We start from the raw sequence: 22,093 nt of genomic DNA on the forward strand, positions 1-22,093 counted from the left end.
ACCTGAGCGCCCACTAAGCCTTTTTGTCCAGAAGTTCCTGGTGGTCCTTGCCTTCCTCTTGATCCCTGATCCAAAGATGAAATTAAAATTCAACCAATTTTTAAAGAGTCATTTATATTCCAAGTAACCACAAAATCATCTTGGATGCCAATGGAAGCACAAATTAAGGTGCCCTGACCCATCATGATCTCATTTATCAAACTTTAATCAGGGAGCATCTGCACTCTGAAGCACCCCAGAACTCACTTCAAACTCACTCCATCTGAAGCAGAGGGTGTGAGTCCTCAGCATCTCTATTTTAAGCAATCTCTCCAGGTGAATCTCATGAGTACTAAAGTTTGAGAATATTGCTTTTATATTTGAATTCACTCAACTAATTTTAAATCCTAAAAGGGTGGTGAGAGGGCAGCAAAGCTATTGATCTCCGTTGAAGAATGAACCTTTTCCTTGTACACACAAGGGTTAAGGACAAGAGATTGTGTTTTCGATTTGATCAAGAGCCAAGGGTGCATTTAAGTGGCTTAATCTCTCTGACTACACTGCTGGGGATTTGCTCATTTTCTCTCCAATCTATTTTACTTTGCTGATTTTTTACACTTTAATATTTTTCCAGCTTTTCTGAGAAACACTTTCCTATTAGAAGTATTGATTGATCATGGCTTCTACTCTCCTAGGTGAGGTATTGACAATCATCTATTTAAATAGACCATCACTCTCGCATCCCAGCGGGAAGGTGAGAATTAAGGAGAGGTTTTATTGATTATCTTGCTCATGGTTCCCAGCATGATTTGCTTCCCTTCCAACCAGCTGTGTAATGAAGTGGATATAGACAGGAAAGCAGGGACACAACTGTGGTGGGGGGTCCTGAGCTAGTCATCAAAAATAAAAGGGAAAAATATACATCTTTTTGTTGCTTTCCTTTCAGTTCAGATACTATTTTCCATCGTAAAATAAGCATAGTCTCTAATTACACGTTGACTACCCATTTTTTTTCCCCTTGGTTCCTTTAGCAAGCCTAAGAGCAGCAGATACCTTCTGAAATTATCATCTGACACTCATAGGATTTTTAACTATGGAGAATGATTCGATATGTTAGTAAAATTTATTGTTCCAAAGTTCTTCAATTTGAGTATACTTAAAAACAATTTGACTTTTAAAATAAATACATATAATGTGTTCCAGGAGGGCTATAGAATGACAGGTTTGGGTTATGCTTAGACAACGCCGAAAGAACTGGTTGAAAGTTTAAATTTCCAGTTATCATTTGGCAACCTAACAAAACCCCACTGGATGAACTTCTTGAGGGCAGGACCTTTGCCTTAATGGTATGAATGTCCCAGGTCTATTAGCAGAGTGCCCTGTGCATAATAGATACTCTGTAAACACTTTGCTGATTTTTCCTACCAAATTGAATGATGGGGGTCTCACTGTGTTGCCCAGGCTGGAGTGCCATGGCACCATCATAGCTCACTGCATCCTTGAACTCCTGGGCTCAAAGTGACCGTCCTGCCTCAGCCTCCCAAGTAGCTGGGACGACAAGTGCACACAACTATGCCAAGATACGAATACAATTTTAGTAAATTAAATAATATTTGAATACACAGCTTCAGAGGCAGTAATCAAGAGCACTGATTTTGTAACTATACTGCCTGAGTTTGAATCCCAGCTTTATCACCCACTAGCTGTGTGACCTTTGCCAATTTACCTAACTTCTCCATTCCCTCTTTATTTTTCTCCTGTAAAATGAGGATAATAACCTCCCTCCCATTGAAGAATTAAATTAGTTAATACAAGTGCTTTAGGCAGTGTCTAGAACATGGAGGTCAATAAATATTAGCTATTGTGGTTTAATCTTTTCAGAAAAGGGGCTGTACAATTTTCTTTGGGAGGCCCTGGAAAGGAGGCATCCAAAGCCATTCTGATTTACATCAAATTATTATCAAACAATGAAGTTAAAATTTCAAACAAATATCCTTCAGCACTAAAACCAAGCTCCCAGATACAACCTGTGAGCCTGGATACCCAAGCTCTCCTTGGTAACCCTGTTCACCGGATTCTCCTGGTATACCCTGTCAAAATGAATAAAACTTATAGTGAGTTCACTAGCCATTTTTAGTGTTCATATTGAAAGTAGTTTTTTCTGCAATATATCACTTGAAACCACAACAGAAAGACTCAAACAGTATTTGACTGGTTGTGATCAATCCTCTTAGGAGATGAAGTTGAAGAGGAAATGTGGGTGTTTATACTTATCTTGGGAAAAGGCAAGACTAGATTCTTAGGGCCTTTCTCAGTATTTACACATCTCCTTTCAATGTCTCAGCTAGTGATGGGAGCAAAAATACTTTGTTTAAATAACCCAAACTCTCATTTTGTGTAATAACTGGTTACTAAACAGTCCTTCCTTTTAAGACATACAGACTAAACGTTCAAGGGCGCTAAGGTCTTTTATTTCATACAAGGAAACTCAGAATGTTGATCACAGCGATAAACATGACACTCTGAGAAAAAGGCACACAAAGTGCTTGAGAAAATAACAGAAAACTGCCTTTAAAACCCTACAGACCTTTATGGCAAGAAGCTAGCTCTCTAGGCAAAGGGTGAGTTGTTAAAATGATTCATTCTACCACTGATTTAGTTTATCCTGCAAATTAATATTTTCATTTCTGCAGAGAAGATATGTTTTCCATGATTGAGGATAACATCTATTTTGTGAATTGTTTTGCCTTCTTTTTCATGTTGCTCACATGTTGACTAGATTATTAATTATTCATAGCTATGCAAAGAGCAAAAACTTCAAAGTCAGAATTCAATCAATATATGGATCAATTACTTGTGCTTCATCAGTTTTCGAAACTATTCAGTACTTCTATTAATCATTCCTGTTATGTTATTCCACTCTTTAAGGTTGATTTCTAGATTTATAAATATGAACCAAATTTTAAAAGGAATACAGCTAGAAATTTTGAACCAGGTTATGAAATGTGGTCTAATTTGCATATCACATTAGTGATTCATAGTGCAACATTTATAAAAACAATGTGGCTATATATAGCAATGTTCAGACTCCATCATAACTCTATGCTTATACATTTATAGTAAGAAAATAATTTGAGTGGAGCAAAAGTGAAAACAAAACAAAAAACCTATAATACACATCTCTGATGTTCTTCACATCAATTACCATGATACCCAACAAAACAGAAATTACTTAAACGCTCAACATAAGAAAGATTAGTAAATCATGGTACTTCAATAGAGTAAAATACAATGTTCTAAAATGATAATAGGGAGATTTGGAAACAGGAAAAAGCAGAATATAAAATGTTACATACACTGTAATAATCCTCTATTTTTTATACAAGAGAACAGAAAAACATGAAAATACTTGCACAGGGGTGGTGGGTTTATGTACCTTTAAAAAAATTAAGAATATTCTCAATTTTATCATCAGCAGCAAATTTAAAATCTTGCCTTATTGCCAAAAAATGTATGCATCAATTTGTTTGGCATAAATATAACCTTTTCCATAAATAAACGTTTATTTAGAATTCTACTTTATTATATGTCTTGCAAAGGCCAGCAGATCTAATTGAGCCATATTTTCCCAAAGTCCGAGGAATGCTGTAATTTGGAGTTATGGGCCTATATGACCAGTGCTCCAATGTTGAGTCAACTAGCAAACCACTGACATGGTGGATAAACCCAGTTCATCCTGAAGCCTGCAAATATTTGTAATTATATCTCTTATTTTAAAAATCAACTATACTCTAAGGCCATAGTCACCAAAACAGCATGGTACTGGTATAAAAATAGGCAGATAGAGCAATGAAACAGAAATAAATGAAATAAAAAATAGAAATGAAAGCCCTACTCTAAGATATTAGGATATTAGCTTCTTTTCAATCTAAATGAAACTTTATAGCAGAGTGGGGAGGAGGCAGAGAACCATACAAACTTTCCGTTTTGCATGGAAAAAAAAAATCGCCATGGAAACTTTCAGTGAACCTCAAGCAACCTCAGACAGCCCAGCCAGCACTCCCCTTGACCTCAGAGAGAACAACTTAAAGCCATAAAAGATAGACAATGGGACTATATTAAATGAAAAGCTTCTGAACCGAAAAACAAAAACAAAACAAACAAACAAACAAAAAAATGAGCAGAGTGAAGAGACAACCTGTTGAATGGGAGGAAATACATGCAAACTATTCACCTGACAAGGGATTAATATCTAGCATATACAAGGAACAAACAATTCAATTGCAAAAAAAGCAATCCATTTAAAAAGTGGGCAAAATATCTGAACTGACATTTCTCAAAAGATATACAAATGGCCAATAGGTATATGAAAAAATGTTTAACATCACTGATGATGAAAACCACAATGAGATATTATCTTATACCAGTTAGAATAGTTTTTATCAAAAATACAGAAAACGACAAATGCTAGCAAAGATGCAGAGAAAAGGGATACGTATTTTTGGTAAGAATATAAGTTCATACAGTCATTATGGAAAACAATATAGAGATTTCCCAAAAAGTTAAAAATAGAACTACCATATGATCCACAAATCCCACTAATGGGCATTTACCCAAAGAAAAGAAAGTTAGTATATCAAAGGGTTACCTGTACCCCCGTGCTTATTGCAGCACTATTCACAATAGCAAACATGTGGAATCAACCTAAGTTTCCACCAACAGATGAGCAGATAAAGAAAATGCGATACATATACACAGTGAAATAATATTCAGCCACAAAGGAGAATGAAATCCTGTTATTGGCAGCAACATGGATGGAACTAAAAGTCATTATGTTGAGTAGATAAGTCAGGCACAGAAAGACAAATATCACAAATTCTCTCTCACACATGGGAGCTAAAAAAGTTGATCTCATGAGGTAGAGAGTAGAATGATAGTTATCAGAGGCTGAGAAGGGTGTTGGGGGTAGGGAGAATGAAAAGAGGTTGGTTAATGGGTAAAACATACAGTCACATAGAAAGAATAAGTTCTAGTGTGTGATAGTATAGTAGGGTGACTATAGTTAACAACAATACATTGTGCATTTCAAAATAGCTAGAAGAGAATATTTGAAATGTTCCCAATATAAAGAAATAATAAATGTTTGAGGTGATAGATGTCCTAAATACCTGGGTGTGATCATTATATGTTCTATGTATGTATCAAAAATCACATGTACCCCATAAATACATGCAGATATCATGTATCAATAATAAATACAGTAGTCATATGTGTGGAAAAAAGAGCAACTCTTTCCAGAAAGCACTGACCTTTAATCCTGGCAGACCTCGCCTTCCTATTGTCCCCTAAGAAAAATGGAAAGCAGAGACCTTAGAGAAGGATATAGACCAATTTTCACCCCAGCCTACCATCCTCTTCCACAAAGGCAGGGGAAATACGTCCCTCCAGCTGTTAACACCTACCCAAGGGCCGACATTTCCAGGTTCTCCCTGAGGTCCATCAAAATTAGAACTTCCCTGAAAAGTAAGAAATAAAGGGAAGATCAGAAACAAACAGCAACAAATGCTAGCGAAACTTTTTGCCCAATACAGAAGGCACTAGGTAGGCGTAGCACTTAAATTTGCACCAAATTAAATTAAAGATGTAGTTTCTTTGTTATGCTGACCACATTCCAAGTGTTCCATAATTCCATATGGCTAGTGACTACCATATTGGATGGCACAGACACGGGATATTTCCATGATCTCAGAATGTTCTGTTGGTCAGTGTTCCTCAAAAAGCAAATGGCATTAAATTCTGATGTTTCAAAATATCCGTGTCGTAGGCATCTTTCCCCAGAGACTGCTCCTTTGATGACTCCTTACAGTTCACCACGCTGGGACCACAGTCACACATAGTCTCCAACAAGCCATGCTTAATATTTGAAAATATTGGCACTTCTCTTTCTACCTGTATCACTTAGGGTCCTGAGTGGCAGATAGAAACAGAAGGTAGAAAAGCGTCTCTCTGAAGACATGGGTGATCAATATACACAGATGCTGACAGAGAGAGAGAGAGGTTATATAGTCACAGTGAAGAAAGATTCCAGTGTTCTCAGTTCTTCGGGATCAGAAGTGAAAAAATGAGTATTGTCCAGAGAAAAAAATGAGTCTATCTTTTAAGAAAAATTGAAACCATGTGAGATCCCAAGTAGGGGTACTTCAGATAATTATTTCATAAAGTTACATGCTAACTCAATAAGAATACACAAATAGGGAAAGAATGTGAAATAACAGAAACAAAAACGTTTTGTGCAAAGCTGTTCACCCAACTGTTATTCATAATGGATTAAATTCTGAAACAATTTAAACATCCCATAATATGAGGGAAGTGTTGATCAAATTATGGTAGAAACACTTATTGAAATAGAATGCAACAATTAAAAACTGTTCTTCAAAAGTTTTTAAAGTACATAAAAGTTTGTGCTATAATGCCAAAAGTATTTAGCCTGAATCTAGTTACGGGGAAACAATCATACAAATCCTAATTGAGGGGTGTTTAGCAAAATAACTGGTGTACACTGTCAGTGCCATGTAAACAAATAACTGAGCAAATGTGATGAAAGGGCACTGACGACACAGGACAGCTAAAGGCACCGCTTGGTCCTCAGCTGGATCCTGGAACAACAGCAGCAGCCACAGAGGACATTATTGGGGTGTTATGGACTCAAGGTTTGTGTTCCCCCCAAAATTCGTATGTTGAAATCCTAACCCCCAATGTGATGTTATGAGGAGGTGGGGCCTTTGGAAGGTGATTAGGCCATGAGGGGGGAACCCTCATGGTGGGATTAGTGCCCTTATAAAAGAGGCTTGAAGGAACACTATAGCTCTCCTTCTGCCACGTGAGGTTGCAGCCAGGAAGATGACTATGAACCAGGAAGCAGTCCCTCACCAAACACTGAATCTTCCAGGACCTTGATTTCGGACTTCCCAGCTTCCAGGACTATGAGAAATAAATGTTTGTTATTTAAGCCACCCAATCTATTAACTCTGTTACAGTAGCCCAAACTGCCTAAGACATGGGGCAAGTGGGAAATTTTGAATATGGACTGTGCATTAGAAAATAATATTGGCCGGACATGGTGGCTCACGCCTGTAATTGCAGCACTTTGGGACGCCAAGGCGGGCAGATCACTTGAGATCAGGAGTTCGAGACCAGCCTGGCCAATATGGTGAAACCCCATCTCTACTAAAAATACAAAAATCAGCCAGCATGGTGGTGGGCACCTGCAATCCCAGCTGCTCTCAGCAGGAGAACTGTTGAACCCAGGAGGTGGAGGTTGCAGTGAGCCATTGCACTCTAGCCTGGGCATCACAGTGAGACTCCATCTCAAAAAAAAAAAAAAAAAAAAGAAAGAAAGAAAGAAAGAAAGAAAGAAAGAAAGAAAAGAATATTGTATAAATGCTTAATTTCATGAGGGTGATGATTATATTATGTTTATATAGAAGAATATCTTTTGTCTTACTTGTTGAATATTTAGAGGCAAAGTGTCATGAAGCCTTTAATTAATCCTCAATTAGCTCAGTCACACACACATACCCGTAAGTATTTGTATAGAGAGATATAAAGCAAATATAGCTAAAGGATAAAAATTGGTGTTTAGACTTACAACTACATTTTTCTGTAGATTTGAAATTTTTCAGAATGAAGAGTTAGGATAAAAGGTAACAGGTTAATCATGGACTATTTCAACAACACAGAGAATAAAATTAAGGTAAAGAAACACTAGGGGCTGGCATGTTGCTGCTACAAACGAGTTGGTTTTTCACTCTCCTTTCACTTCCTTTCTTTCTTCCTTCCCTCTCTCCCTCCCCCTCCTTCCTTCCTTCCTTTCTACATTCCTTCTTTCTTACTTCTATTCCTTCCTTTTTATCTCTCTTTCTTTATTCCATACAAGGGAATGGAGACGGGCTAGCAACTGACAGTATCCACAGCCTCCACCATAAGTGAGCTGAAGGCAAACCCAGTTCTACTAAATACTGAAAGAAAATGTAACCCACTCCTTCTGAAGGAACTGAGGGTGCTGACGATGGACACTGTGTCCCATGTAAAGCGCACGCACTCTCAGCCGTAAAAGAGAACTAAATTATGTCCTTTGCAGCAACATGGATGCAGCTGGAGGCCATTATCCTAAATGAACTAATGCAAAAATAGAAAACCAAATACCACATGTTCTCACTTATAAGTGGGAGTTAAATCTTGGGTTCACACAGACATAAAGATGGGAACAATAGACACAGAGGACTCTGAAAGGGGAGGGGGGAAGGGGGCAAGGAGTGAAAAACTCCCTATTGGTTACTATGTTTACTACTTGGGTGACGGGATCAATAGAAGCTCAAATGTCAGCACCATACAATATACCCTTTTAACAAACCTGTACATGTATCCCCTGAATCTAAAATAAAAATGGAAATTAATAAAAAAGAAATACATAATTTTGGTGATATAGAAATATTCTACAAATTTGGACTCACGTTAAATATGGGATTGTAACCTGCTTTTTTCACTTAATATTACATCATGGATGTTTTCCATATCATGAAATCGTCTTCTACATTATGTTTCATGCCCTAACACTAATCCACTGTGTGGAAGAGCATTGTTTACATAAATAATCCTTTATTATTAGGTATTTAAATATTTTCAATGTTTTACTACCTTAAAAATCACTGCAATGATGATCCTTGGAGCTAAACCTTTGTGTTGCACCATGATTAGCTTCCAGATAAATTTCTAGGACTAGAAAGGGTAGATCAAATGACATACACATCTTTTTTTTTTTTTTTTTTTTTTTTTTTTTTTTAGACAGAGTCTCACTGTCACCCAGGCTGGAGTGCAGTGGCACGATCTCGGTTCACTGCCAGCTCTGCCTCCTGGGTTCACGCCATTCTCCTGCCTCAGCCTCCCTAGTAGCTGGGACTACAGGTGCACGCCATCACGCCCGGCTAATTTTCTGTATTTTTAGTAGAGACAGGGTTTCACAGTGTTAGCCAGGATAGTCTCAATCTCCTGACCTCGTGATCCACCAGCCTTGGCCTCCCAAAGTGCTGGGATTACAGGCGTGAACCACCGCGCCCAGCTGACACACACATCTTAAAGCTGTGACAGACTCAGTTGGTGGCCTATAAAACAGGCCCTCCCTTCCTCTGTGCTAAGAAAATCTCTTTGGTCTTTTCAGTTTTGTTTGCGGCAACAACATACCGGCCTCCAAGGGATGAATTACGACAGGCCTAAGCCAACTGTGGTGATCCCATTTCCTTTTGTGGGAGACTTGCTTTCTCTGGATCTCTTGAAATGGGGCAAGGGCTGGTGGGGAGCACAGGGCCTATTTTAGCTAATGAGCAATAGAGAGAATATTGCTGGGAGTAATTTGATGAAAGGAAAGCCCCTTTTCTCCTGGCATTTTATGCAAAGGTGAAGACAAAAACACTTGGAGCTGCTAAACCTGGGGACCGAAGGCTGACATGCTGGGGATGGCAGTATGGGAGGAAAGGCGCCAGGTCCCTGACGACATCACTGAGGCTCAATGGGACCATCAACTGATGTGCCAAAGTTGTCATCACCTATGCCTGGGGTTATAAAATATGTGTATTAGCTAAACACTGCTAGTCAGGCTTTCTGTCATTTGTATATTTTAAAACACTAAAAAAAAAAAAACAGTAATCCTAACTAATGACTGATGTGCATTGCCTACTGCCTTCCAAAAAGGTTGTATTGATTTTCCTTCTTCCCAGAAGTGTTTCTTTCTCACTTCTGACTGGCATGATTGGTTCTCCAAGCTTTCTCCAATATTAGGTATATAATAAAATCATTTTGGCTTGGTCAGCGAGACTGCTTCATCAGGAAACCCTCTCCATCCAGACTGCAACATTTAATCCGCTCTTTGGTTCATGTCGGAAAGGAGTGGTTGCCCCCTGAAGAGCTATCTCCCAAGAGCACTTAACAGGCTAGAACAGGGGTGTCCAATCTTTTGGCTTCCCTGGGCCACATTGGAGGAAGAAGAATTGTCTTGGGCCACACATAAAATACACTAACACTAACGATAGCTGATGAGCTTTAAAAAAAGAAAGAAAGAAAGAAAAAAGAAAAAGTAAAAGAGAAGAGAAGAGAAAAAAATCTCATAATGTTTTAAGAAAGTTTACAAATTGTGTTGGGCTAATTCAAAGCCATCCTGGGCCACGTACTGCCCATGGGCAGTGGGTTGGACAAGCTTGGGCTAGAATGTCAGCATCTACCAGCTGCAGGGTAATACAGCTGGTGGGAGTGATTTCTGTTATCTAAGTCTATTAAAAGACTGTTTAGTTACTACCATTTTTTGGCCCAGCATGGGAGCAGAAACCATAGGGAACACAAATGGAATATGTCACGGCACTGCCCCAGAGGGTCGCAATTTTTGTTTGCATGTACAAGTTAGGGATCTGGTGCTCAAGGTTAACCCTTGGCTAAACTCAGTGATGGAGACCTCAGAAAGCCGTGAACATGCAGCTCTTGCTGTGGCTGTGGTGCTGTGATATACACAGCGCTATACAGTTTGTCTAGAGGCTTAGGTTCCTTCCCAGCAGTAAAACCTTGAGCAAATCAGAGAACCAGCCTGAATAGACAGATCATGATCTTTCTTCTCACGACAACCACAACTCATGGAAGTTTTGAAATGGTTTCTCTATCTTCCTTCCCTCCTTCCAGATGAGTAAACTGGGGCCCACATGGGTTAAGGGTTGCTGTCCTGCTGCTCCCTTAGCTCAATTCCATAGCCGATTGAGTGGCTATTGATGGGGCTGTCTGATGTCAACTCACAGGAGACGGTCTCAGCAGGAAACCCTCTCAATGGGGTTTGTCCAAAACAACTGCAATTAACAACAGGATGAGATTCTTGCAGCAAGTCATGCTGGTTTTCTCACAAAGCAACATAATAATGACCTTGTTATAAACGGTATTTAACTCAGGCTCTAGACATATGTAAAAGGAATGCAAACTAGCTAGAGAAGAGAGCCTGTGTCCTTTGAGCCTATAGTTTTGTCAAAGGATGAAAAACTGGAGTTCAAAGTCACAGAGGTTCCTCTCCAACTGCAAACATTTTGCTATGCAGACCTCATGCTTGGAAATTAGGAAAGATATGAGGACTGAAGCACTTGGGTTATTTTAGTCATTTTTCAGAATCATACATTTTAATGTCTAGGACATGAAAACCTAAAACTGGCTGCCAAGAAGTTAACATCGATCAAAGTTAACAAGTCTTTTTGCTTGTGTGATGTCTCCTATCACAATGCTTCTAGTCTTCAGAACTAGACAAGGATTTCACCTTAAAAAATGGCTAATACCCAGTTCACATCAATCAGCACTGCCTGTGACAGAAAGCAAGCCAGCACTGTAATGACCCGGAGTACCTTTTAAATCAATACATCATTATAAAGATAGAGAATTTGGGAACTAGAAATATCTTAGGCATTATTGAGTCTGGTGCTTTCATTTTGGAGATGAGGAAACCAAGGACAAAGGGTGTAATGTTGTAGGAGATAGGATTCGTATAGAAAAAAAAAAAAACCTATGAATTAAGTATGCAAGGACGAGGATGTCAGTGAAGATTGGCATTCAGAGCTTCTATCTCCTTAGACAGTGGATTCCCACAGGCTTGCTCTCTGGTTTTTTATGCTGATCCTACCAGAATGCCCAAGTCTTCTGCCCCAGCTAGCATCTGTTCCCATGTAGCCCCCCAAGGAAACAGACCATCTTACCTGATGCCCACGCCTTCCTTTTTCTCCCTTAGGGCCTTGGACATAGCTATTAGTTCCAGGATCCCCCTGAGAAAATAAAGGGTTCATTATCTCAAATGGACAGAAAAGAAAAGAAATTATAGGAAGAATTATTTATAACAAAACAAAACAAAAAAATAAGGTACAACTGAAGTGGACCCTTTTTATTATCTGGACCTGCTCAAAAATCTCAGACATTTAATGCAATTAAAATTCCAACCTTTTTAAGAACTCAACTTTTCTGTAAGTTCTTCCCTCAAATCTCTTATTTGTTGTAATACTAAGATAAGGTGAGCAGATGCTTTATTAAAGAATAATGAATTGCTCTTTGCCTTTGTGTCACGAGCAAACAGTTCTCTAGTCCCTGGAATTAAAGTAGCAGAAATCCCCCAACATCACTCACAGGATCTCCCCTTAATCCAGGCTCTCCACGCTCTCCAGGTTGTCCTGGCGGTCCCGTCAAGCCCTGAAATCACGAAGAAAAAATGTGTCACTTTGAAAAAATGACATATTGCCTAGGGAGAAGAGAACATTAAGAGGGAAAATAAGAATCAAATGAAAAGAGCAACTTAGTACCTGAATTTTAAAGCATTCACTGCCAAGGAGGTGAGATTGAAAGGTAAAGAAGGACATACTTTTACTGGCTATCTGCTATATGCTTGGACCTAGATGTGTGTTACCTCATTTAACCCTCACAACTCAGGAATTCACCGATTTGCATTATGCAGGACCTGAGATTCTAGGAAGTTGGGCCTAGGTCTCCCTACCATCAAATTCCTTGATCTTTCCACCCCTTGGTGATGCTCCACACAGAAACACATGTTGTTGTTGTTGTTGTTGTTGTTGTTTAAAAAGGGGGTGGTGGTGAACAGGGCTTTCTCCATCATGAGCATGGGCAGCAGCGGTAGAGCAAGATCTCATGAAAAAGAGAAAGGAGAGAACAATGTTTCCAGAGCTCCTGACTACGGCAGATCGGAAACCAGAGAGGTGAAGAAACTTGTCATAGGGCTGTGACATAATAAGTAAATGATGCTTCCCTTAAACCCTGCCGTGATCAGTGCCATTCCTGTGTAGTAGTGCCTACAGAGCCATGAACTGGGGAGAGGTTCCACCACAGGTGCCTTCCTCAGATGACATCACGTGCCTGGAGCTGGAGGGTGCGCGTGATGAACAGATGGGATCACTGTTCTATAGCTTTCAGACACAAAGGAAATAAAGTGTTCTCTAGACTCCAAAAGAAGCCACCTCATAATCTTACTTGAGATGCCTCCTTATCTCTTTCTTGGCCTAATATAATGGTAAAAGGGAGCTAGATAACTCTAGGTTCCAATCCTGCTATTTAATTCCTACATAGGCAAATTTCTTTGACTTCTCTGAGACTCCATTTTCTCCTTTGTGAAACAGATATGCCTAACTTACAGAAACAGTGTAGGGATTAAATAGAAGAATAAATTCAAGTGGTTAGGCATATGGTTCCTATTATGATTCACCCTACTTCTAGACCCCCCCTTTATCTGACCCAGTCACTGGACTCTCAGAGTAATCTTCCAAACCTACAGCTTCCAACATGTGTCTTCCTTGCCTATAAACCTTCGATAGCCCTTGATTACTCAGCAGAACAAAACTCCCAAACGTAGCATTAAATTGACTCCAAATTGCCCTTTCAGGCTTTCTCCCCACTCTTTATACTTTTTATTTTATCCTCAACTCCTATGAAATTAGGATCCTTATTTTTCCAAACCTATCATGATTTCTTCTAACTCTAACCCTTTCCTTGAGCCTTTTTCTTAAGCTAGAATACCCTGTGTCTCTCTCCCAGTCCCTCTCACAGAGGTCTGAGTGAAAAATGTCTTGATTTCCTGCATTGTCTGGAAAGCTGGAGTCCTCCCCACTCTTGGGCACCTGCTCAAATGCCACAGGGCCTTAGTATAGAAGTTGTTCTCTTGCCTCCCTCTGTCTTCCTTAATTGTTACCTATCTTTTAAATTTCATCACATCTTCACGTCCTCAATGAAGTCTTTCTGACTGCACAGGCTGGGTCAAATCCCCTGTCGTATTCCTCTCCATACCCTTATCTCAGCAGTAATATTATATCTATTTCCAGGATTATTTCATTCATGTCTGTCTTTTCCCATAGAGGCCAATCTTAAGATGCAGAGCCCATGTCTGTTTTGTTACCCATTCTAGACTCATGTCTTGATTACAATAGATGCTCAATAATTTCTGATGATTGATCAAATGAAGAAAAGGGAGTCTACTTTAGTTTCCTCTCCAAGTCACTGTGCTCCCATTGGTTCTTTATTTGCACCATTGTTACATCCTGTAGCTTATCGTAAACACTTGACAGGTGTTTATTGAATTTAACTAAATGTAGCTGAAACTGAAGGCTCTCTGGTGTTAAGAAAGTATGGTATCTCCCACCTTCTCCAAAGTCTGATCCATAAACTTCAAGTTAGAAATTAAACCTCAATAAAGAGCCATGTCTTCTGACTCTCCCTGTTTCACCCATCAGGAATTCAATCCACATCACTAATTGTTCACCCTTGGAGTAAAAGCATTAGTCTAATTTCATGAGGAGTACAAAGAAGCATAAGCAAATAAATTACACCCTTTATGTCTAATCCTATCAATCAATAGAAACTGACCATAGTACTGTGTTGAGATGAATCCTTCAGCCATGTTGGATCCCATAATTGGTTAGTATGTCCGCCATGGGCACAGGAAGGGAAGGTTGTGGGACATATGCTAGGTATCTGCCATCCCTTACGTGGAAACAGAATTGCCATCAGGAGGAAGTGTGTAATCACTGTCAAACGATAGTATAAATAATTGCAAGGATGTAGAGAAGGCAAAGATCACTACAAACTGACATGCCAAGGAAGCTGTTGTAAGGAAGAAAAAGAGGAAAAGTGATATTCAGATTAAGCACCGAATATGGAAGCAAGAAAAAGGCATTCCAGGAAAGGCAGCTGGCATGAGCAAACACACAGAGGTGCGCATGCATAAGCAACATTTCGGAGACAGTGAGCCTGGGAAGATATTTCTTGACAGAGATTTGTAAAGAATGTGGTTGAAAGGCCTTGGATGTAACACTAAATCACTGGTGACAGGGAGCCATGAGAAGCTTGAGAGATAGGGAGTGACATGATCAGTCTTCTCAAGCACAAAATGTTAAGTAACAGGACTTACATTACTCATTCCACCATCAGCAGTCAGACCTTAGGTGAAGCTTCCAAACAGCTATCTCATATTAATTGCCCTTTAGCTCTCCATTTAACTCCATAGGATTTAAGCCACTAGATGATTTTTTCCCACAGTTTCCCACAGTTTAAAAATAAACTATCCATATCAGGTTACTCAATAGGAAAATGAAAGAATATCATCATACTTTACCCGATTTCCCCTATTTCCTTTTTCTCCAGATGATCCTGGGATTCCACGATTACCCTAAAAAAAGAAAAATGAACATACAGACAACCTGTCTTTTATTAGTCCTACTAAAATTTTTCTTTATGTATTTTCACAATTCTAGCCAAGAGTAGAAAGTACCTTTACTACTCTATTTCTGACAATGTGACAAATTAGATGTTTTGAATAACCCTCCCACTGAAAATTTAAAATTCCAGATAAATTAAAATATATTTCGTATACATTAAAAATCTGATTTAAGGCCGGATGCGATGACTCACGCCTGTAATTCCAGCACTTTGAGAGGCCGAGGCGGGTGGATCACCTGAGGTTGGGAGTTTGAGACCAGCCTGACCAACATGAAGAAACTCTGTCTCTACTAAAAATACAAAATTAGCCAGATGTGGTGGCACATGCCTGTAGTCCCAGCTGCTCAAGAGGCTGAGGCAGGAAAATCACTTGAACCCGGGAGGTGGAGGTTACAGTGAGCCAAGATCGCGCCATTGCACTCCAACCTGGGCAACAAGAGCAAAACTCCATCTCAAAAAAAAAAAAAAAATCGGATTTAAAAAAATCCTTATGGTTCCTAATAAGGAGAAAGCAAAAATGCAGGCAAGTAGCTCATGGCAGTCCTGAGAGCTTCTTGTAATTGTGTGTGTGTGTGCGTCTGTGTGTGTGTGGTGTGTGCATGTGTGTGTTGGGGGGAGCAGTGTGAAGGGCCTCAAGCTGACAATTTATTTTAGGGTGGTCCCAGAATATAGTGCCACTAGGAACACATGACAGAAGCAAACAACCTCAACTCAGGCCCTAATGATGTCTCACAGACAACGTTCCATCAAAAAATGAGTTTAAATCAAAAGTCACAACACACATGAGGGAGCTGCCATGAAGGAGAAGCCAGTGGAAACAACATACAACAAAATTGGGCCTGTAGTGACTGCAAATATTGGGACTATAATATACTGAATATAAAATGAGGATATTTAGTATGTTTAAATAATTAGAAGAGAATGAATAAAATAACCAACTATAAAAGGAGATCAAGTAGATTTCAGAAAGGATCAAATAGAACTACTTGAAGTGAAAAATATAATTAAAATTAAAAATTCAATTGACAAATTAAATATTATATTAAACACAAGTGAGGTGAGAATTAGTGAACTAGAAACTATACAGAAATTATACAGAATGCAGCACAGAATGACAAAAAAATAGAAATAGAAAAGAGCAGTTAAGAGACATTGTGGGCAAAATGAGAAGTTCTCACAAATTTCTAATTAGATTTCTGCAAAGAAATAATACAGAAAAAAGGAAAAATAAAATTTCAAAATCATAATTTTGAAATTAAGTCCTGAAGATTTCCAAAATTTGTAAGAAACATAAACACTCAGATTCAAAAGACTGACAAGTCCCAATCAGAATACATAAAAAGTAATCCACACCTGGGCACATCATATTGAAACTGTCAAAAACTAAAATCAAAGGGAACATTTTAAAGCAGCCTTATACATTTTTAAAAGTTGCTTACAAAAGAACAATTATTTTGACAGATAATTTCTTAATGGCAATAATGAAAGGTAGAAGACAGTAGAAGCCAGAAGACTATGAAATTACATTTTCCTTTTTTTTTTTTTTTACACTCTAAGCAGCGGCATTTACATATTTTTTCCAAGTCTTTTCTTTTTTTCTTTTTTATGATACTTTAAGTTCTGGGGTACATGTGCATAACGTGCAGTTTTGTTACATAGGTATACACGTGCCATGGTTGAAATTACATTTTCACGGTGCTGAGAGAAAGTAACCGTCAACCAGAATTGCTTACCCACTGAACTATCTTTCAAAGAGATTTTCAGAAAAAAAAAAAAAACAAGAAGAGTTTACAACGAACTAACCTTTAGAATTTCATGAAAGGAAATTCTAACAGTTGTGCCTTAAGCAAAAGAAACATGATTTTTTCATGTTCTTTTGAAGGTATCAGTGACTACAAGGAAGGCATCAGTCAGATGAGTAAACATGAGGGTAAAGCTAGATAAGCATTGACTATATAAAACAACAATCAGAATGTGTAATTGGCAGAATTTAACAAAAATAAGATGGAAATAAGATACTACACAATAATATGTAATATGGGAAGGAGTTGATTAAAGTTTCTAGAGTCCTTGTATTTTGAGGATGAGGAAAAATACATAGATTAACATTAAACATTGTTGAGTATACATGTTAAAAATTCTAGCTAGTCATGAAAAGCTGTACTCTCCACAGGAGTATAAATGCCAGGTTAACAGAGAGGAAGACATTCAATGAGAAACTTCTGCACCTGTTCTCCATCCAAGCCATCAACTCCTTCCTCACCAGGGTTGCCCTGTGAAGCAGAGGAGAAACAGGTGCATGTGAATATTTCTTTGATGTTAATTTCTTTGCTAATATTTTTTCAATTGATACAGAATCTAGACTCTGTAACACTTACATACTACACCCAGTTACTAAAAAGTAATGATTATTTTCTTCCTGAAATAGTTATTAGGGTTATATGCTGTTTTACCTCATAGCTTCAGGTGCTAAAAATGTATATGTATTTTTTAACTTTAAAATTTGAGTGGATAAGAAAGACTCCCTTTAAACTTTTGTGCTTGGAACAAGTAACTGTTTCACAAGACCAAATGAAACACTGATTGTCAAATGCTAAAAATGGTCTTTTTGTCATTGACCTTCTTTAAAAAGATGGCAAATAGGCCTGAATTAATTAATTTAATGGAAACCTGGTAGTTCACAGATTAAGGAGGAACTAAATGGGTATGTGTGCATTTGGGGAGATAAAATTTTAAAAAAAGAAAGGAAGTGAAAAACTGAGGTTAATTAGGAGATAAGGGTAAGACTGGGCAGTGGCATGGTGACATCTCGTCAAATATTCCATCCCTTTCCAATTGTGGGCCCTTCATTTTGCCAACTATCCCAAAATGACCAATAATATATTCATTACAAAGAATCTTTTAAAGAAAAAGCCAGAGTTTCACAAACAAAATAAAATGCATTTACATGTGTGAAATAGTTGATTTACTCCTACTGTCTACAAAAGAAAATCAAGTTTCAGGCATTTTTTTAACCAAAGCACAGCTGAGTTATACATAAAAATAAGTACGCCAAACTCTTGGACTAGAATTACAAGGAAAGCATATTTGCCACAGGCCGCAGGAGCTTAATCGGTGGTACCAGAAAACATGGATAAGGAAGCTCCATGAGCCCTTGTCTGTCTTGTTCATCATTTTGTAACCACTCCCTAGGGTAATGTGGGGAACAGAGTGGGTACCTAATAAATACTTTTTGAGTGAGTGAATCAGCAAATGGATACTATGGTTCTGAATCTGAGTGTAAATCATTCCCTTCTCCTGCCAACTCCTTTCCTAACAACCTCATCCCAGCACTCCTCTTCCATTTGACACCCATCTTGACCAGACCCAACCCACTACACCCTAGATTCAGGACCAACACTTCTAGACCATCATGTGATGAATACGGTGGCCCAATTTGTATATAGAGTCAGTGAGGCTTGAAAACAATATGTCATTGCCTTAAACCTGAAATACATGTCTTACAAATAGTCACTCATTAGCATGGAAGTTTGGCTATTAATATCCTCTGACAAATTCTCTTGTCTAAAAGTCTGAAGCCTCACCTCACTCAGGCAAAGAAATGTGATTGAAATAAGTATTGCATTTCCCAAAGAAACTTTTATCCAGTTTAAGAACGGTAAAGGAGATAACCTACCTTCTCTCCTGAAAATCCTCTTGCTCCCTAAAGTTAGAAAGAGATCAAAAGAATTGAGCTTGAATGAGATTTTTAAGCCTTGTTTCATTTAGGAAACCGTATGTTCCCGGGTTTGAATAAAATACAATTACAATACTAGATCAAAATGAAGATGCCTTGTCTGGCAAGTGTGGTGGGCATTACAGCATCCTGGTTACTACTACCCTCCTTTGCATGGAACCTGAAGAAAATTGCACTTTGCAACTCCTCGCATAGTAGGAATGAAAGGGAATAACCCCTTATTAAATGCCCCTTATTAAAGTGATGATATTTTTCAAACAAAAGTGAGAATACATTGGCTAGCAAGCATGAGAGGGCTTCAAGGAACAACAGGAAAAATTAATTGAAAGAGTATTTTGATAGGTATACAGGACATGGTCATTGTGGTTAGGAAAACTCTCTTTAGGATTCTTAGATTGTAGAATTTTTTTTTTTTTTTTTTACTTTATTAAGAAAGATTCTCCAATCCTGGGCAGTTGAGGGACATTTAATGCAACCAGCTGAAAAAGTACACCTGTATCCCTTTAGCCTTTAAAACTTTAGTGTTCTCACATGGACACAGGGAGGGGAACAACACACACTGGGGCCTCTGTCGGGGGATGGGGTTGGGGAGGGAGAGCATCAGGAAAAATAGTTAATGCATGCTGGGCTCAATACCTAGGTGATGGGTTGATAGGCGCAGCAAATCACCATGGCACATGTTTACCTATGTAACAAACCTGTACCCCAGAACTTAAATTAAAATCAAAACAAAACAAAAAAAACCTTTAGTGTTCTCAATCCTACTTCCAACTACCAGCACCTGTCACTCTTTTCTGAGGGTTTTTTCAGGGACCAGGGCCTGCTCTACCCACATGCAAGACAGGTAAAAGTGCTAGGAACTAATACCCCCTGGAAGCTGCCATTAACTAATTCCTGATGGGATTTAGTGTATAAACACCCCAGCTCCCTCACCCCTTAACTGGGGTACATTGAGATACTTGTTCAACTCTGGCTGCCAGAGTTCTTCAGTAGGATTAAGCTCCATCTACCCACAGAGATGATCTGATTGATAATGTACCCTTTTCAGGCCTCCTTTCCTCCTTATCTCACTTCCTTACTTCCCTACTAATGCTTACTAGAATTATCTCCCGGTAAAATACTTGCAATTGACTCTTTTTCTCAGGCTTTACTTCTGGGAAACCTTTAATCTGAGGAGGAGCTAAGACTCCATAGCTATGTTGAAGAATTATGGTTTTCCTCAAACTCAAGGGATGAAGCCAAGAAAGAGAAAGAATCCCACAGCTCAAGGTCACACTCACCTTAGGTCCCCTCATACCAGGGCATCCTTCCTCACCTCGGAGTCCAGGAAGACCCTGGGGGCCTCGTTCTCCCTGTGGAAGAAGAAGACATATAAATGCATACAAACAACTCTCTGTCACCACCAGCCAATTCAAGCCAGCAATAAGGACCTTCAAAATGACCAAAAAAAGACTTGGTTCTTACGGTTGCTTTTACAACCTCAAAGACCTGCTCAGGTCACCTCCAAGGCACTCAGATTGTTAATCTGTCAACTGCTCATAGAGGTGACTCCAAACCACACAAACTCAAACTATCTGCATTTTTAAATCAATTCAGTTAAGCCATATGGGCAAAACTTCAGAATTCAGATAAAACAGAAGGTCTGTCTGAACATTTTCTTCAGTCAGCTGAAATTGGATGGAGGTTTCGTTGTGGTCCCTCAAGGAATAAACCATTATTTGACCCTTTCTCTTCCAGGTGAATTCCTACCCATTCCTAAGATATAGGTCCTGTGTCACCTTCTCTCCTGAGAAGCTTTTTCTGTTGACCCCACCCAACTGTCCCTTCAGATTCCTTGTAGTATTTGGAGGATACAAATCAGCACATATCATAGTGAAATGTGGTTTTACACATCAGAATCTCCTGCTATATTGTGAGGTTCATGGAGATAAAGACAATGTCTCATTTCTTTATCGCTGCATTTCTAGCCCCAAACACAGCATCTGTTATCATACAATAGATATTCAACCAGGATTTGAAGAATTACTTACTGAATTATATTAATAAATATAACCTTTTCATCTCAGTATTAGATTAGGAAGGGAATGGTAGATATCATGCCTTTTGCCAAGTTGATTAAATATTAACTGGAAAGTACTGCACGTCACATGAGCTTTAATCAAAAGACAGTCTACATTTGTAATATCTAACTTTGACTTAATTACGTTAGTAACTACATATGCTGTTCAGGACAGTAAAAAGGCACACAATAAAATGAGAAGAACTACGGATCTAGAATGAAAGGGCGTGTATTTGAGTCCTAGTTCTGCTTCCAACCTGTTGTATGAGCTTAGACAAAAGCATATGATGTCATGAATCACAATTTTCACCATTTATAAATGTGGATCTAAATAATACTGACTCTAGTCATCTCATAGGATTGTTCACTGAATGTATGATGCTGTATTGGAAATACTTCACAAAGTATATGGATTGAACAAATGAGGTATTTTATACTTAGATAGCAATAGATAATGAGAAAAGCACAGCTTCTGGCATCAGGAAACAGTTTTGGACACATCTGCAACCCTCTCCAACCTTAACAAGGCCCTTACTCTCTCTGAGTTTCTACTTTCACATCTATAGAACGGAAGTATTAACACATACTAGCACAGTTGCAATGAAGATTAAATGTGATAATAAATACAAAATGCCTAATGCAGGGCTTCACACACAGTAGATGCTAAGTAAATGTCTTTTCCTCCCTTCTTCCTAGTCTATCTGTATTTTTAGCTTCAATGTGTGGTGTTTAAGCTTCATCCGGAAAATGTGATCCTAACATATCTACTGTACTATATTGCAACGTATAGTGCTATCAGTTGTGTTTATTAGAAAATAGTTGATATATACAAAACAAATGTTCTTGATAAAAGCAGAGATATCAAGGAAAAATTTATTTTTAACAAAACTAAAAATAAACCCACTCAGCATGGCTACTATTAAAAAAAATAAAACAGCAGAAAATAACAAGTGTTGACAAGGATGTGAAGAAATTGGAACATTTGTCCACTGTTGGTGGGAATGTAAAATGGTGTAGCTGCTGTGGAAAACAGT

At 38.5% G+C, this 22,093-nt stretch overlaps 1 protein-coding gene across 1 annotated transcript in view; it reads right to left on the reverse strand.

Moving 5' to 3' along the window:
- Positions 1-22,093, reverse strand: part of LOC101014591 (collagen alpha-4(VI) chain-like) — a 104,960-nt gene that overhangs the window by 32,915 nt on the left and 49,952 nt on the right. Inside the window, 10 exon segments of the mRNA XM_031663762.1 lie at positions 3-65; positions 2,007-2,069; positions 5,289-5,324; positions 5,442-5,495; positions 11,751-11,816; positions 12,172-12,234; positions 15,161-15,214; positions 17,493-17,537; positions 18,941-18,967; positions 20,281-20,352. Coding sequence (XP_031519622.1) covers positions 3-65; positions 2,007-2,069; positions 5,289-5,324; positions 5,442-5,495; positions 11,751-11,816; positions 12,172-12,234; positions 15,161-15,214; positions 17,493-17,537; positions 18,941-18,967; positions 20,281-20,352 — 543 coding nt within the window.

The sequence above is a fragment of the Papio anubis genome, chromosome 2, assembly GCF_008728515.1.
Source record: "Papio anubis isolate 15944 chromosome 2, Panubis1.0, whole genome shotgun sequence".
Classification (NCBI taxonomy): Eukaryota; Metazoa; Chordata; class Mammalia; order Primates; family Cercopithecidae; genus Papio; species Papio anubis.